The 16,511-nt window shown below is 35.3% G+C and overlaps 2 protein-coding genes across 2 annotated transcripts in view; both read right to left on the reverse strand.

Annotated features, from left to right (window-relative positions):
* The window catches only part of LanA (laminin subunit alpha), a 167,504-nt gene extending 151,250 nt beyond the window's left edge, over nucleotides 1–16,254 (reverse strand). The window contains 2 exon segments of the mRNA XM_067285291.1: nucleotides 9,899–10,135; nucleotides 15,846–16,254. Coding sequence (XP_067141392.1) covers nucleotides 9,899–10,135; nucleotides 15,846–16,253 — 645 coding nt within the window. The 5' untranslated portion in view covers nucleotide 16,254.
* On the reverse strand, nucleotides 1,397–2,750 carry LOC136987520 (amphiphysin-like). The gene has a single exon (XM_067285257.1). It carries the CDS (start codon nucleotides 2,661–2,663, stop codon nucleotides 1,416–1,418), a length of 1,248 nt encoding a protein of 415 aa, XP_067141358.1. The 5' UTR covers nucleotides 2,664–2,750; the 3' UTR covers nucleotides 1,397–1,415.
* Nucleotides 16,255–16,511: the final 257 nt, after the last annotated feature.

The raw sequence follows: 16,511 nt of genomic DNA on the forward strand, positions 1-16,511 counted from the left end.
TGCGCTCTGAGGGATCTCCTCTTGGTCAAATGCAGAACACCAACACATCGTAAACAAGCCCTCGAGCTGGCACATCTCATGTGTTATAACTCCATATTTCAGTTCAACAACAGAGCCTATATACAGAAACGTGGGGTACCCATGGGCAGCCCGCTTTCAGGCGACTTATGTGAACTGGTTCTACGTAAATTGGAAGAAACCGTCATACCACAATATAGGTCCGATATAGTTATATATAAAAGATATGTAGATGACGTATTTATCCTGTGGAAAACGGAAACGAACATCAATAATTTTTTAAGTCGCATGAACAACAATCCATACGGGTTGACCCTTAAAATGGACCAAATGTCTACCACCAATGCCCACTTCTTGGATATCAACATCAGACTAAATGGAAGAAGGATTGAAACGGGTATATACTATAAACCTGGCTACATCCCATGGTTTATTCCAGCAAAATCAGCCGACCCTTACACATATAAAATCGCAGCGTTCCGCGCTTTAGTTAGAAGAGCACATACACACCCTTCCAAGTTGGAGGATACTAGGATGGAGCTTCAAAAGATAGAACGCATCGCAATGGCACATGGGTACAAAAAAGAACTAATACGAAAGCTAGCACGAGCCTATTCCAGACCACGGGATACGCAAGGCACAACCATTACGCATGGGGATCGGATTCAGGAACCGGCCATCCAATACGCGGTGGTAGAATACAATCGGCGATTACAGACCTTATACAAGGAAATTGCAACCAAAACTGCTACCAGAGTGGCGTACAAAAGGTCCAAAGATATATATAAATTGTTGCGCAACGCCATGGACAAAATGAACCCGCTTCGAGCTCCAGGTGTATACAGTATTCCAGTGAGAGATGACAGATTTGGGCGTGAATTGGTATACATTGGCTCCACTAAACGTTCCATCCAACAGAGGGTCAAGGAGCACAGATACGATATAAACCATGCTCGTTGCACCACCGCCTTATCCACCTACGCCACCGATCCAGAAGTTCACGCGAACCTATCCAACGCCAGATTGATAAATAGAGCCTTTCAGACGGATGACATCAGGGCCCTCGAAGCCCTGGAAATATACAGGGCCGGCAGAGTAGGGAAATGCATAAACTTTAAGGACGGCAACGCCCTTTCATACGCATGACGTTACGTATGCGAAGAATACGAAAACGGCAACGCTTCATAGCGCACGCGTATATTCAAAATTAGGTTCGAATATATTTTAAAACTAAAAGTTCCTCGAGGATTAATTCAAATAATTTGGAAGCCAGTTCTCGTTCGTTCTTTTGTTCGATTAACCTGAAGCAGACCTCGAGTGAGGCCGAAAACGTTCGTTTTTGGACAGTAAAGGAAGTACCGGATACAAAGGTTTGAATCCATTTAAATGAGGAGCAATTAAATAGGTTCTGTAAAATTAGCAGGAAAGAGTCCTTTCGCCCCCGAAGATTCTTTAATACCACAGAGCCAGCCTTCGGCACGTTCGTACGTTTCGTCATACCTCACGACTCTGATAATTTCTCCACATTCAAAACTTAATTCGTCCAAATCTTCGGCAACATATCTGTATAACGTTTTCACTTTATATAAGACTCCGGAAGGTAAATTTTCAACATTGGCATCGACGGGCACGTCGTAACCATCTACATCAGTTACCGTGCAGTTCGAGGAATTTTCTTTATATTCATCAAAATCACTTTCCGTTCCGGCGATAGATTTTATAGAAGTTACATCACCGATAGATTTAATGCAACTTGTGCTTTTACTTCTCGAAAAATATTTCCTTTCCACTATTCCAAATTTTGATTTTTGTTTAAAATTAGCTTCGACAGGTGTGGATGCTCTTAAATCAGTCTTAAAAAAAAATGTACTGTTCTTTGGTAAAGAAAGATTACAGAGATCTTCACCAATACCATTGCATAGTCTATATTTAAAATTTAATGGTCGATATTCAAATTGTCTGAAGACATCAATGACATTTGTTAAAGCATTTGCATATTCCTTATTAAATTTTATTTGTTCTTGGAAGAAACTTTCTGTATTTGTAGTCAGGAACCAAACTCCTTTCTCGATAAGTTCGGGCAATTCTTCGAGAAGCTCATCGTTGATCATTTCGTAACGACGCTTAACTTCTTCGAATTGTTCTTTCACTTTACTAATTATTACTTCGTCTTTATTGCATGCAGATTGCAGATTACGCCTACAACCATCGTAGTCGACAAGTTTACGATTCCTCCTGGCAATTTTAACATTTAATTTACTACAACGGTTCATGTATGTTGATACCGGTACAGTTATCTGATCAATTATTTCCTGAATAAACACATCCCACGATGTTTCTAAACATTGAAGACGACTAGAAAGTCCGTTAGAATCTAAATATTGAATGTTATAATTTTTTATAAAGGAATCCGTAAGCTGTTTATTAGCTTCCTTCATAGCTTTGGAACAAGACAAGAAATTCTTAATTTCTTTATCCAATCTTCTTACTGAAAGTAGACATCTATTGAATTCGTCTAAATATTCTTCAAAGATTACATCTTTTGTTTTGTCCGCTTTTCCGAAATTTTGTAAAAATATCTGCTTAGCTCTTCCAGCGTGTTTCTGGATAACTCTGCTTAAATTCATAGATTTGTTTTCGGCCATGTCGAGAACACACAACCAACAACCTTTCCGTAATTGATACGTAAAATTTAAATTATAACGGACTTCGGTTTTATTGGTAATTCGTTGCTCGCGCTCGATGACGTCATAAGGAATAAGCCAATAAATATCCGACAATATTTTTGAAATTTATTTTAAATTTTAATTAATATATTAAAAAAATAAACTTAAAATGAGATTTTGAATCATTAATAAAAATATTGCAATATATTAAACTAAATTAAAATTTTAAACTAGGTCTATTCTCGAATGTATAAATAATAATTCTTAATAAATAGATTTAAAAAACTAAAAATATTAATTTGTTAAAATTATCTGAATATTTTTAAGGGTGTACTATAGATTACCACCTATGGAATTTCAGGACTTTGATTATATATTTGAACTCAGGGGACCGAGACGAGTTCAACGGTACTTTATTTTTTGGACCTGAGACGAAAAATAAAGAAGTTATCATACTTTTTAGTTACCATACTTTTTTAATGCTCTCATAAAGACGGCACCATAGCTGCTAGTACTGCCATCTTGCGGTAAAGTCTGCAAACCACGACGTCGGACTATGGTATCTCCAGTAGGGTTAAACACGCGATACGAGAACGGAGAGAGCGACGCGACTTCCGATCGTCGCGCGATCGCCATTTCGGTTAATGTTACTTATGGTAGCGAACGTGGCGGCCGTTCCGACTGTTCGTGCTCCCGACTGATCTCCCGGAGGGGAGCCGCCGGCAGGCCGCCATGCGCTAAACGTCACTAGTTATGGATTCACGGTAGTTCTTGAACAAAGTAAAAAAAGGGGGAAAACGTCTACTAAAGGCAATTTTAACGGCAAGCGACGCGACTCCCGATCGCGATAGCGAGGCCGACTTAGCGGAGAGAGCGACGCGACTCCCTATCATCGCGCAATCGCTGGAAGAAAGTATGATAACTTTATTCTTTTTCGTCTCCGGTCCAAAAGTAGGGTATCGTTGAACTCGCCTCGGTCTCCTGAGTTCAGATATATACTCAAAGACCCGAAATTCCATAGGTGGTAATCTATAGTATCCCCATTTTTATTAAAAAGTGTAATGTAAACTTTATTTTTCAAGGTAAAAGTTTGTTCCAAACAATATTTATCAGAATAAATGAAATTTACGCAAATCAGAGAAATCACTTATCAGACTAACTCTGATAAATAATTTCTAATATTTTAGTTACAAAATATTTTTATAAACTTATAATTGCTTTTATTAAAACTTAAAATGTTTGAAAATATTTAATTAAAATATTTGATTCTATTTATTTATCTATATAATGGATACAAGAGGGCACTATTTTTTAATTTGGGAAACACGTTGCCAACTCTTTGACCACTAGAAAATCCACCATGTTCAACCTAATATTTTTTAATGTCAACGATAGAGATTGTCAATTTGAGATTTTAAAAGAGAACACTCCTTACTGAAATTTTAGGCTAATTATTTATTATAAACAGTTCTGAATTTCATTCAATATTGCGATAAAAATAATCTGTGTATGTAAATCTTACAATAGAAAAAGCGAAAAAGAAAAAATGCTAAACACAATCAAAAACAACAATCTACAAGTTTCTTTTATTAAAATTTTATCACGAATAAAATAATTTTTATAAAAGAAACCGATATATAAACTTACTTACTATTTTCTTACTTAATATTAGCACTTGAAAACAATCGTTTAAAATATTCACATGTTTTTGATTGATTTTGAGGAGTGGCTATTAGAATTAATATTAATAATTAAAAGTCAATATTATTATTGTTGTATTTATTAGCATGCATCGCATTTAACTCTAAAATGTTTTCGTTATAGATTAAAATTCGTGCCTGGATGACCAAGGTCCACCGCTCTGGTGTTTCCGGGCTAGTAAGCCAGAGATTTTTCGGGGATGGTCTGTTCCGGATATATCGGGCTCCGTCCCTCACCACCCGGCCACCCCATTGTGGGCCTGGCCGAAACCATAATGGGCTTGCTAAAAGAGACCCTCTTGGTGCCACCGGGTCGGAAAAAGTTGAAAAAAACAGTAAATAATTGCAAATTATATTATTGTAGTTCGTTTGATAGGCATTTGCCATTTCCTTCGATCCTGTATACCCTCCTCCGTTAACTATTTGCTTATCATTCCTCTTACATTGCTTGTTCCCGTGTTCTCTTTATGGCCTTACTCTTTTCAAACAAAATCTAACACCTTATCTTCGCTGAGAAAGTTTAATTTTAAACAAACGTTTTCAGCCTATTCTATAGGCCATCATCAGGCTAAAAAATCGAATTAATAAAAATCGAAAATAGTTTATATAATGATGATCCGGAAGAGTTAATAGAAATTAACAAAGGAGTTGTTGGACTAACGGACAAGATTCATAAGAATTTGACGAGGAAATATATTAAGAAAATGAAATGGATTATCGCTAAGCAAGCAGTAAGAAAGAATAAGAAAAATCTTGCAACTTTTGTTGTGTGGGACCAGGTGGAGGTACCAGACAAGATTAGGGAAGTTCTAGAAAAAGGCCCGAACTTCGTCCCTGAGAATCCAAGAAATTGGGAAACATCGATTCAAGAGATTGAAAGAGGAATCGTTGGGCTAGATTCGATAGAAAAAGATTATTTTAGGTGGAAAACGGTCATTAAAAACCAAGAACGTTGGAAACTAGGAGGGCTTAAGAATAACGATATTCGGGTTACTAAGCGTTGGCTGGATGTAAACGATTTACTGGTAACAAGAGCGGACAAAACTAAACATTTGGTGATCATGAAAAGAGAAACTTACAAAAAGGCGATAGTAGATTACATCGAAAAAACGGAATGTGAAAAGGTTAACGTTAATATTATTGAGAGCATTGATAGACGGGTCAAGAAGCTAGAAGGGACAAAGCTTTCTACTGTTTTACCTTTTATTAAGAAGTGCCGGAACCCAAGGCCTGCTATTCCAAGGTTGTTTGCATTCGCTAAAACCCACAAGGAGGGTAAACAAATTAGGCCGATAGTAGAAAAGTGCAGAGGACCGACTTTTGTCTTAGAAAAAAGATTACACAAGTTTATCTCCTCCCAGCTTGAAAGCAACGCACTAGTGGCAGAGGATCCTGGAACTGTGGTTAAGGAAATTCAACACATATCGTTAATGGAAAATGAAGTAGGAACGGTATTAGATTATGAGAGCTTATATCCGTCCATAAGAATTCTATCATGCAAGGAAGCACTACTCGAATTATTGTTCAGCAGAATCCCTGAATTGTTACATTACAACAACGAAGTAGTAGAACTGGCTAACCTGATATGCTACGAATCTATCTTCAGCTATGATGGACAAGCATATAGACAGAAAAGAGGGGTTCCAATGGGAAGTCCGATCTCAGGAATTCTATGTGAGTTGGTTGTGAGAAAGCTGGAGAAAAGAGTTTTGTTTGACTTCCGTAAGGATATAGTATATTTTAAAAGATATGTAGACGACATCTTTATATTATGGAAGAATAACCGTAAGATTAATGAGTTCATTGAAGGCATCAATCGTAATAACGACGGCCTAAAACTGAAATTAGAACAGAAAAGTTCCGTAACAATTCATTTTTTAGACATCAACATCCAGTTCAAGAACGGGCATTTATCTACCAGTGTTTACGTTAAACCAACGCACAGTCCGCTTTATATCCCTTCGCAATCAAATGATCCGTATCATTATAAGATGGCGGCATTCCGGGCTCTAATCCGAAGGGCCTTTCTATATTGTGATAACGTTATGGACAGAGCAAAGGAAATTAACAGAATTCTACTGGTAGCCGAAACCTTAGGATACAGGAAAAGCGCAATAACAGGAATGGTTAAAAGGTACGAGAAGAACGTAGCAAGAGGCTCTAAACAACGTCCCGCTAAGATCACTAAATTCACTTATAACAGATATGCCAAAAGCATTATGAAAGAAATTGCGAACCGCAATGAGACATCAATAATTCTGAAAAGAGCCCCGAACCTTTATAAGATTTTAAGGAATGACAAGGATAGCATTAGGAAGGAAGAAAAAGCGGGTGTGTATAGGATACCATACGAGAACGCACAGCTAGGAATTAAGAAAGATTATATCGGCGTTACGACAAGGAGTTTGAGTGTAAGACTCAAGGAGCACAAGTATAACATCAGAAAAAGCTCCAACGCCACGGTACTATCCCAAATGGCTCAGACCGAAAGCTCGATAGTTAAATGGGATGAAGCGGACATTATAAAACCCGTAAGCTCCCCAACGTTGGCGAGGACCGCTGAGAAAATAGAGATTTACAAGAGCAAGCTGGAAGGGGCGTGTATAAATGCGAGGGACGCTGAGGGCCTTCCATCGGCCTGGAAGTATATGGTTAAGAACTCTGCAAGGAACTCTTAATTTACATGTTTATTTTATGGTTCTATGCTTGTGTTTAGAAGTTTTTCTGAGTTTATTTTTGATTTTTATTTTGTTTTTTATTTGTTTTTTATTTTGTTTTTAATTCTATACGTTATTAGTTTATTATGTATCATCTTTTAATCCGTTGTTGATTTTTAAATTTAAATATTTGTATTAATCCGTTGTTAATTTAAAGTTTAAATATTTGTATTCGTTCTTATGGAACAATACTATTCGATTTTTTAGCCTGATGATGGCCTATAGAATAGGCTGAAAACGTTTGTTTAAAATTAAACTTTCTCAGCGAAGATAAGGTGTTAGATTTTGTTTATATAATTTTTGCTGGGCACATTTTATTTAATAATCTTACTCTTTTCTACAAAGTGAAGACATTCAAAGGTATCTGTCCTTTCCGTGGTGAATGGGCTAGTGTGCTTTGATGATTTTCAAAGCTATGATGGAAGAAGCGAGAATGAAGAAAAATCATGGACCTCCAGATTTGGGATTGGGTTAACAACCTGTGAAACCAAAAATGTTACGAATTCTTGTGCCAAGTAAACATGGTTTAGATAGGAAAAGAGATATTACTATGTAATTGTTTAAATATGTATTTTGTTAACTGGTCAATCTTATTTGCGAATACGTTTCAACTTGCTATAGCGACTTCTCCCTTCATTATTGCGGAATGAATAACGATCAACTAAGGATTTTTAGACAAACTTTTCAATAATATCAGATTTATAGATAATTAGGGAGAAAAATTTACATGTAAAAACAGTAAAACTCAAAACCGATTTAGGAATTTTCACTTAGAATAAAATTCCTATTATACTATATGAATTGTCACATGCTTTTGTCGGTCATTTTCGTGTGGTACTATATAATTAAAGTAGTGATGGCCGAATGGCCGAGGATGATAGTTTATTGTCTGGAGGGACCCGGGATCGAATCCTGACAGATCAAAAATCTTTAAAGATTTTTTGGAAGTGGTCCGTTCGGATATGTCTGATCTGTTTCTCACCACCCAGTCGCCCCATTGTGGGTCTGGCCGAACCCATAAAGGACTTGCTGAAAAAGCCGTCTTAGTGCCCACGGGGCAAAAAGAGTTAAAATTGTATTTCCAATAAGATAATTTCAACTAATAACATTATGAGAAAAAAGTCTGGCTGGACAACTGCTATTTTAAGACCAAGTCAGATTGTAAAAGTGAAAAATCTACTAAATATATCAGTGTTTTTCAACCTTTTTCTAATAGTGGCACTTTAACTTGGTAGTTTTTCCTTGCAGCACCACTACTTCTTTATATATTTTGTACATATATTTTATTAATTTGTTTAAATTGTATACAGTATTTTCAATAAAATCATTATAAAGTTATTATATAATTTATAATTTTAATTATATATGAATATACAAAATAACTTTTAATTACTGTATATACGTAAAAAGCATTATGATGCTGCTCATCACTAAAATTCGCGGTACCCCGGTTGAAAATTATTAGTATGTAGCAGTATAAATGTAACGTATATGAATGCAAAATAAATCTATATAATTGCATTTTCTTCATATTTATTTCATGTCTAATGGAATGAATACGGCGGCAATATGAAGTTATACACATCAAGAAAACCTATCTAGTTTTTGAAGGAAGAGAATATCGTGATTTTTTTTTTCTTTTTTTACTCTTTCCGACCCGGTGGGCACTAAGAGGGTCTCTTTTAGCAAGCTCATTATGGGAGGTCGGCCAGGCCCACAATGGGGTGGCCGAATGGTGAAGTACGGACAGGGCCGGATTTTCCTATAGGCTAACTAGGCTTCAGCCTAGGGCCTCAAGATCAAGAGGGGCCTACATTCAAATTGTTAGCAAAATTAAAATTACACTATTCTAAAAACAGTGAACACTAAAACACTGAACCGAAAATAAGGAGAAATTCTACGTATATGACTAATAAACAAACTTAAAAATGGGAGATGAAAGGGCCTCATAAGTGGAATAGCCTAGAGCCTCTTTTCATCTAAATCCGGCCCTGAGTACGGGACCCGATATATCCGGACGAACCACCCCCGAAAAATTTCTAGAGATTTTTCGACTCGGGTCCCTCAGTGAGGTAAGCTGCCACCTTGACCGCTCGGCCATCCGCCCGTCTATTTCGCGATTAATTGATAGATAATGAGGTCAGAAGTGGCGACAGACTGGGCCCAACAACCAGAGATAATACCATACCACTATCCCTCGTACCTGACCGTGAGTACTTCATTATTCGTGGTCAGTCACAAGTGAGTGTTGAACTTCGCCACTCACATTTTGTCTGTTCGAACTCATTAGAGCAGTATTTTTCAACCTTTGTTGTAATTGTGGCAGCTCAACTTGGTAATTTTTTCTCGCAGCACCCTACTTCTTTATTATAGTTATGGCACGTTTCGTTTTAATGATACATGTATGAAGTATTATGGCGCTGCTCAACATTACTCTTCGCGGCATCCCTCAAGTGTCGTTGCAGCACTGTAGTGTGCCGCGGCAACAGAGTTGAAAACTACAGCCTTAAGGACGCGATAAAAGACTTTCTCTTGGAGCCCCAGAGCGGAAAGAATATTTTAAAAATTGAATTATTTATAAGTATTGACAAAGCTAATTTTGTATAGTCACGGAACTCGAATGTTTCTCATGAAAACTTGGTTCTTTTAACATCACTCGAGAAATTTATCTAGAAAACTTCTTTTCATTATATTGGGCATCAATTAACGAACATTGATTCACAATCATTCTTATTATATTGTACTCTCGACATACAATATAATAAACTTGGTAAAATATTAAATACACTAAACTTACTTCTCCTCCTTCCAGGGGTACGACTTTTGAAAACTTCGTTTCGCAGATAACGGAATCGTCCTTCACAATTGGTTTATAAGAATCTTCTCCAAAATATTGAATACAATCTCCTGGAGTGTCGGCGAAATATTGCCAAGGCCTGTACGTTTCTCCGTTATCGATGGATCTCTCCAGCACCCAAATGCCGGGACGAGGAGAATTGCCCATTTTAATAAATACGTAAGCCACATGGAATTCCTGCAAATATAAAAATAATTAATATTTTGTTCTGGAGAATTTAAATCACATTATTATAAGCTACGTTGTAGAGGTGTCCAGGTAACCAGCAGCTATGTAAGGGAACCAATGACACAATGACAACCTGTATTTTCAAAGACAAAAAATGGATGATATGCAATGTTTGTTTGTTTAAGTTATGGCAACGGAATACTTGGGCGATCTGCCTAGGGAGGATGCCTTCCGGGAGGTCTTTGTTTAAGAGTAACTGGCCTCTATTCGAGCGTTACAGACTTGGAGAAAACCCAGAGAACTCCACGTGGTCAGTCCGTCCAAGCAAGACGGAACCCACGACCGAACTCCCAGTGTTCAGGGAACACAGTCCGCTTTGCCACTGGTGGGTCCTTAATATGAAATGAATATCACAAGTTATAGTAAAGAGACTGTTTTGATTTATACCTTACATCACTCAAAAACAATTAAGATTCGAACTTTATTGTAAATGAATTATAAAATGGTTGCCTGCTACTGTTTGTTACATAGATTCAATATTATTCTTTTCTTCTAGTAAGAGGAATCGATGCCACGTGACGTAGTAAAAGATCGAAGTCACGTGGCTTTGAGTAAATGGGCCCAAACTATTTTGGTAGAAACATGCTTCAACACTGTTCGACAACTTTTATATCGGTACATAAAAGGCCAACGACGAGTTGCGTAACTTTTCCCGGCAAAAAAATTAAAATTCGGTGTGACGCCATCTGTTATGAAACTTTTTAAAAAACTTTTTATATTATTAATTATAAAATTACCAAAGAGCTTGATTTTGAGAGTAGAGACGAGGTTTATATTAAAAAAAATTGCAAATGTCAACAAATAAAATCGTCACGAAGTCCGATCCCACTCGAGATACGACACGGGATTTCACTCTATCTCCCTACCACCTCGACCTTTAACCACCAAAATTTAACATCATCAATGCTCCTTATATACAAATATCCCTGCAAAATTTTACATAGACTAATTTCTGGGCTATATCTCGCGAAGGGTCACGTATAGAGATATGGTTCCTTTAATTTTTTTTTTTTTTTTTTGGTCCTATGGGTATGCTGTACACTCTACATCTCCGTTAAAGTCCTAACCGTCTCATTCAGAGCTGAATTGACCCCATACAGTATCATAAATAACACGATTATTCACATAATTTGCATAAATAAGCCATCTTAAAATCGAGTCATGTTTTACAGTATGCAAACGGGGCTGTAGTCTTCGTCACCCTCAATCCTCTGGTTAGATGTCACGTGAACGATTTGGAACAAAGGATAAAACAGCTTGGTTTGGTTTATGGTAACGCAACACGTGGGCAATCTGCCAAGGGGGGATGCCTCTCGGGAGGACTTTCTACGAAACTGACCCCTATTTAGGTGTTATACGTGTGAAGAAAATCGGGAAAATCCACGTAGCCAGCATGTTAGTGACGATCGTAGGATTTGATTCATAAGGATGATGATAATTATGACTATTTTTCGTTCGAAATTATAGAACGAAAAAATAAATATAACTAAATTTATAATTTTCCCAAATATATTATGATAAGTTCTGTGTTATCAGAATTATTTATTAAAAATAAACAATATATTTGCAGAAGGCGTATGCAAGTTCTCCAAATGATGATTCTACAAAATCTGTAATATGTTGAAAGATGTTTTCAAAACAATTTGTTAATTTTTCTTATTTTAATCTATTTAATTTTTTATTTTATAATAAAAATGTTGAAAATATTTTCACAAATCTATTTGAAATACAAAAATGAAGTCGTTGCTTTCAATGAAAGATAGGAAAGAACTAATTACTTTCTGCTGTTATTTGTTTGCTGCTGTTTATCTTGGATTAGGAAAATCCCCACTAATGACACACCTCCCAATTTCCTGCTCGTTTCACGAACTACTACGGTTACACTTCAGTTTAAAGAATATAACACGACGTCACAACACACAAAAACACAAACAGGAGTTATAATGTGTCAAAATAAAATAGCCATTGTTTAGAGGTGCCAGTTGTTAGGAAGTGACCGTTATTGGAGGCTCGAATTCGGACGGATGGACAATGTTTAATAAAAAATAAGACAAAATTTTTACTACTAGTTACGAGGGAGAGAAGCGTGACAAATATTTACGTCACATTTCTAGTCGTTGCAACAGATAACTATAACTACACAACACACCTTTTAACTCGAAGTGTCAAATTACTTATTGCGTTATTTGTAACGAGCAGAAACGAAGTAAACTGTGTGTATCGGCACGTAATATTTATTTTATTTATCTTTATTGGTGTTATATTTATCTTAGGATCGAACTCATTAATATCAGGAATTATTAAGGAAGGTTTCGACCCTGTACATTTTGAAAGTATTTCAAAATGTCAATTACAATCGAGATTATTATTTATTTACTAGCGTAACAATTGCGTAACGATAAAGATTTCAAAGTACCGTTCCTCGTGATGTCACAGAACATTATTCTCGTCTCTCTCTATATTATCTATTCAACATACAATTACAGTGTCAGAGCTTCTTATAGAATAATGCCGCTTGTCCATATGATTTTTGAATATTTGAAAGTATGTGGGCCTTATATTATAATTGTTGGCCTATTATTTACTTTTTATTTTGAAGTTCTTTGGTCACTTTAAGAGGAAAAGTATCTTAAATGTTAATTATTTAGCCTGGATTTAATATAAATAGCAAGGTAAAGCAGAAAATACAAAAGTATTGTGTAAAAATCTGTCAGACAAACAAACAAATTTAGTATTAAAATTTTATAGGCGTGTTGAAAACGTTGGAAGAAATGGGGTGCCACAGCATCGAAGTTCTAATTCTAGGCGTTAGATAAAAATAGGAACTTCGCCTTCTATCGCCTCATTTACCTTTGCCACGTTCTTCTCAGAGGTAGGATTACGCCGAAACAAAAGGCAGTTTTCATATTATTCTTCGAAGAGAAGAATAGCGCAAGAGAAAATGCAAATTAAGAGCACAAGTCGTTTTATTTTATTAATCAAGAAACGTCAGCAAATGCTTTTGAAGTGGGATGCTGCAAATGATTTCTTTATTCAAGAAAATTAAATTATTTTCAATGTCTTCTTGCACTGTGAAACGTATTTTCGTGCAAACAAACCGTTGCACCTAATTATCAGTTTCCTGTTTTTACAATAATATAAACGTTTCTATACATTTCTCCCATTAAATATCGCACAATTAAGGAAAAAAAAAAGGCAGAAGTTTCCTTACAAATTTTCTGGAAAACATCCTCATGAAAACAAAAATAAATATTTTAATTTGCAAAGAAATTTCAATTCTCTGTTTTTATCTAACTTTCTGCTGTTGAGAGGTGAAGATTATCCTCGCTAAATCGCTTGTAATTTGCCAATAAATAAGTAAATTTTCACATTGTCATACTACACTACACTAAATTAATATATAGTATAAAAATAGGTAAACGTATCAGCTTTGTGACAAGTTGAGAGTATTTACTCTTTTAGTATGCACCATTACAAGGATGCTTCCTCTACGATACGTTAATTTCCACTACGAAAAAAAAACCTTTTTAAAATGGTTTCGTGTGATAATTTATAAGCATTAATAAAGCTTTGTGAATGGTTTCGATCATTTTTTACTAAAATATTTCATATTTTAATCTTTAAAAAGCATATTTTTGTGTTATTTTATATAGAATAATATGAAAAATTTACTTCAAAACCTATCCGTATTTTACTCTGTGGGAGCAATTAACGTAAATTCAGATCCCAAAATGAGAATAAAGTTATATTTTTAATAATTTTAAACGCTAAAAATAGCATTAAATATCTCAAACAGAAGAAATACAGAGTTTAAAATTATAAAAGGGGTTCTGCAAGATGCGATACGGATTAATAAAGTGGAAATAATTCAAGAAAGTCGTTGCTATATTAAACAGAAGAATTAATTAACCCACTTTATCCTTCTGAAAGTGGAGAAAAAATGAATAGATAAAGAAGAAAGTATCGTAAAATAAATAACGATAGGGATATCAGATATACAAAATGACACTTCCCATCCAACGTCGTTAAGAGTTTCGACTCTTCTTTCGTCCTTCGTATTCTATCTACACGGAATTTGAAGATAATTTTACTTTTTACACGTCTAAAAAATAATTTGAGTAAAAACTGTCATAAATTACTCGTAAAAAATCATTTTATCTCCTTAATAATCCAGGATAAACATTTTCGGTAGAAAAGAAACAATGTAAAGGAGCGTAACAAGCGTTAAAAGTAACTACACTTTACACTCAAATAACTGTTTTATTAATTATAAAATTAGTATAAATTGTTTAATATTTAAATATTTAATGAACGAATTGAGAAAAGCGTAAGGAATTTTACAGGAATGTCGTTTAAGGGGGGAAGCCAGACGGCCAACAGTGTCATTAGATCCATTTACAGTTCTCACACTAACCAACCACCCACATGTTTTTGGACTATGACCCAAGATGTTGATTCGCAGCTGTTAAGATATGTCAGCTTTGACATCGAAATTCGAATTTTTAAATTTATTATCTAAAATCTAACACAATTAAATGAACAATATTAAATCTGGCAAACCAAGTATACAACCATTTACATATATTCAGCTTGGCCCCTTATCTCAGTAAAAATCTGAATAGAAGTAGGTGGAGTAATTACTTCCTCGGTATATTTATTTTTCTTACATCCTCTTTCTTAAAATTATAATTATAAAGGAAGAAGTAAAAGTTCGCTTCGTTCAATTAATTCGTGCGAGGAGTCTAAAGAATTTGCTTTAATTAATTCTTAAATATGATTAGTTTATTAACATTTTCTTTCGTTTCTATTCATTGAAATTACAAAAAATACGAATTAAATGCGAACTTTTGAAGAGAAGTCGAAAGACGTCACCCACTCTTCCATCTGGAGAACATCAGTCTTTCGGGGGATCAAGTTACAAATTTCGACTCGAAACGAAAGAAAATCCTGTTTTTTTAAATTATTTCATACATTAATTAAGTTTATAATATTATATAAGGCATTTCGGACATTAGAAATGCCAAAAATAATTTTAAAATAAGGATTCTTTAAGCTTTCGACATATTTAAAGTATTCGGAATATGTCGGAAATATTGTATTGTAATTAATGTTTGTAAGTTATCAATAAAATCAATTATCTTATCTTCAGGATAAGATATTTTACAGTAAATCTTGTTAAATTGTTTGAGTTTACTTAAGTTAAATTATTACCAAGATTTGAGTTTTTATGTATTAAATATAAGCATTAAATTAAGTTTAAATAAAATACAATAAATGTTTTACTAGCTGAGTTCCCCGGTTTTCTGGGGGAAACCGGGACTAAATTCGCCCTCGGGCCCGGATAAAGGGGGACTAATAGGGGCCCCAGACCATTAGAGAAGTCGGGTCCTATTCGTGACTATACAGGCCTTGACATTTAATGTGTCATACATAAATTTACTGTTAAAATTATAGGGCCACTCTCATTTCGTGTATTTGATTTACATTTAATTAAATTAATTATTTATATATTTTCACAAAATAGCAAAATTTAACATAACAGATACTTAAATATTTGTAGGAGTTACTTTATTTAAACGAAACTTCTAGCCATGTGACTCTAAGCACGTGGGTTTTTTTAAAATTCGGGTTAAGCCAAAAATTCATTCGAAATTCTTACCTGGCCTAAATCGATGGTCAAATTCACTTCGTTATATTTATTTCCACGCGATAAAGGAGGACTCTGCCACCATCTCTCCGTTCCATCGATGGCATATTCGGGAGGATGAGAGATCCTAGGATCGTTGATGTCACAGAAATCGCAAACTTGACCCTGGATTAAATTGATGTTGGGATTGTCTAATCGATCCGTATTGGCACCCACTAATTTACAATACAATTCCGGCTCGGAAACACTCTCTCCGCACGTTGCAGACGAGTAAATCTTCCTCCCCTCGGCCAGATTAAAGTATGGAGGATTTAATACCTGGCCCGTGAGTATTTCAGCCTGGCATCTTCCCGTATTTAGCATAATTATTGTAAGTAAGAGGATGAGAGGTAGTCGATCGCCACCCGCCCTCTTCGCCATGTTTCCTGTGAATGGCTCGTTTGACTCTCAAACGAAACTAATAAACTCGGGCGAGTCGATTCCTTACGAGGGATGATTGTGACTAATGAGACAAAATCTTTATCATTTATCAAACAAATATTGTATATATTAGCAACACGGCTTAAATCGTAACGCGGCTTTTAAAATAAAGAAAATACATTAATATATATAAAAAATTAAGTTATAACACGAATTGAATCTATTTTTACTTTTTTTAAACACTAAAACAATATTCCG

This window comes from Centruroides vittatus, unplaced genomic scaffold (genome assembly GCF_030686945.1).
Source record: "Centruroides vittatus isolate TY-2023 unplaced genomic scaffold, ASM3068694v2 scaffold_2520, whole genome shotgun sequence".
Lineage (NCBI taxonomy): Eukaryota > Metazoa > Arthropoda > Arachnida > Scorpiones > Buthidae > Centruroides > Centruroides vittatus.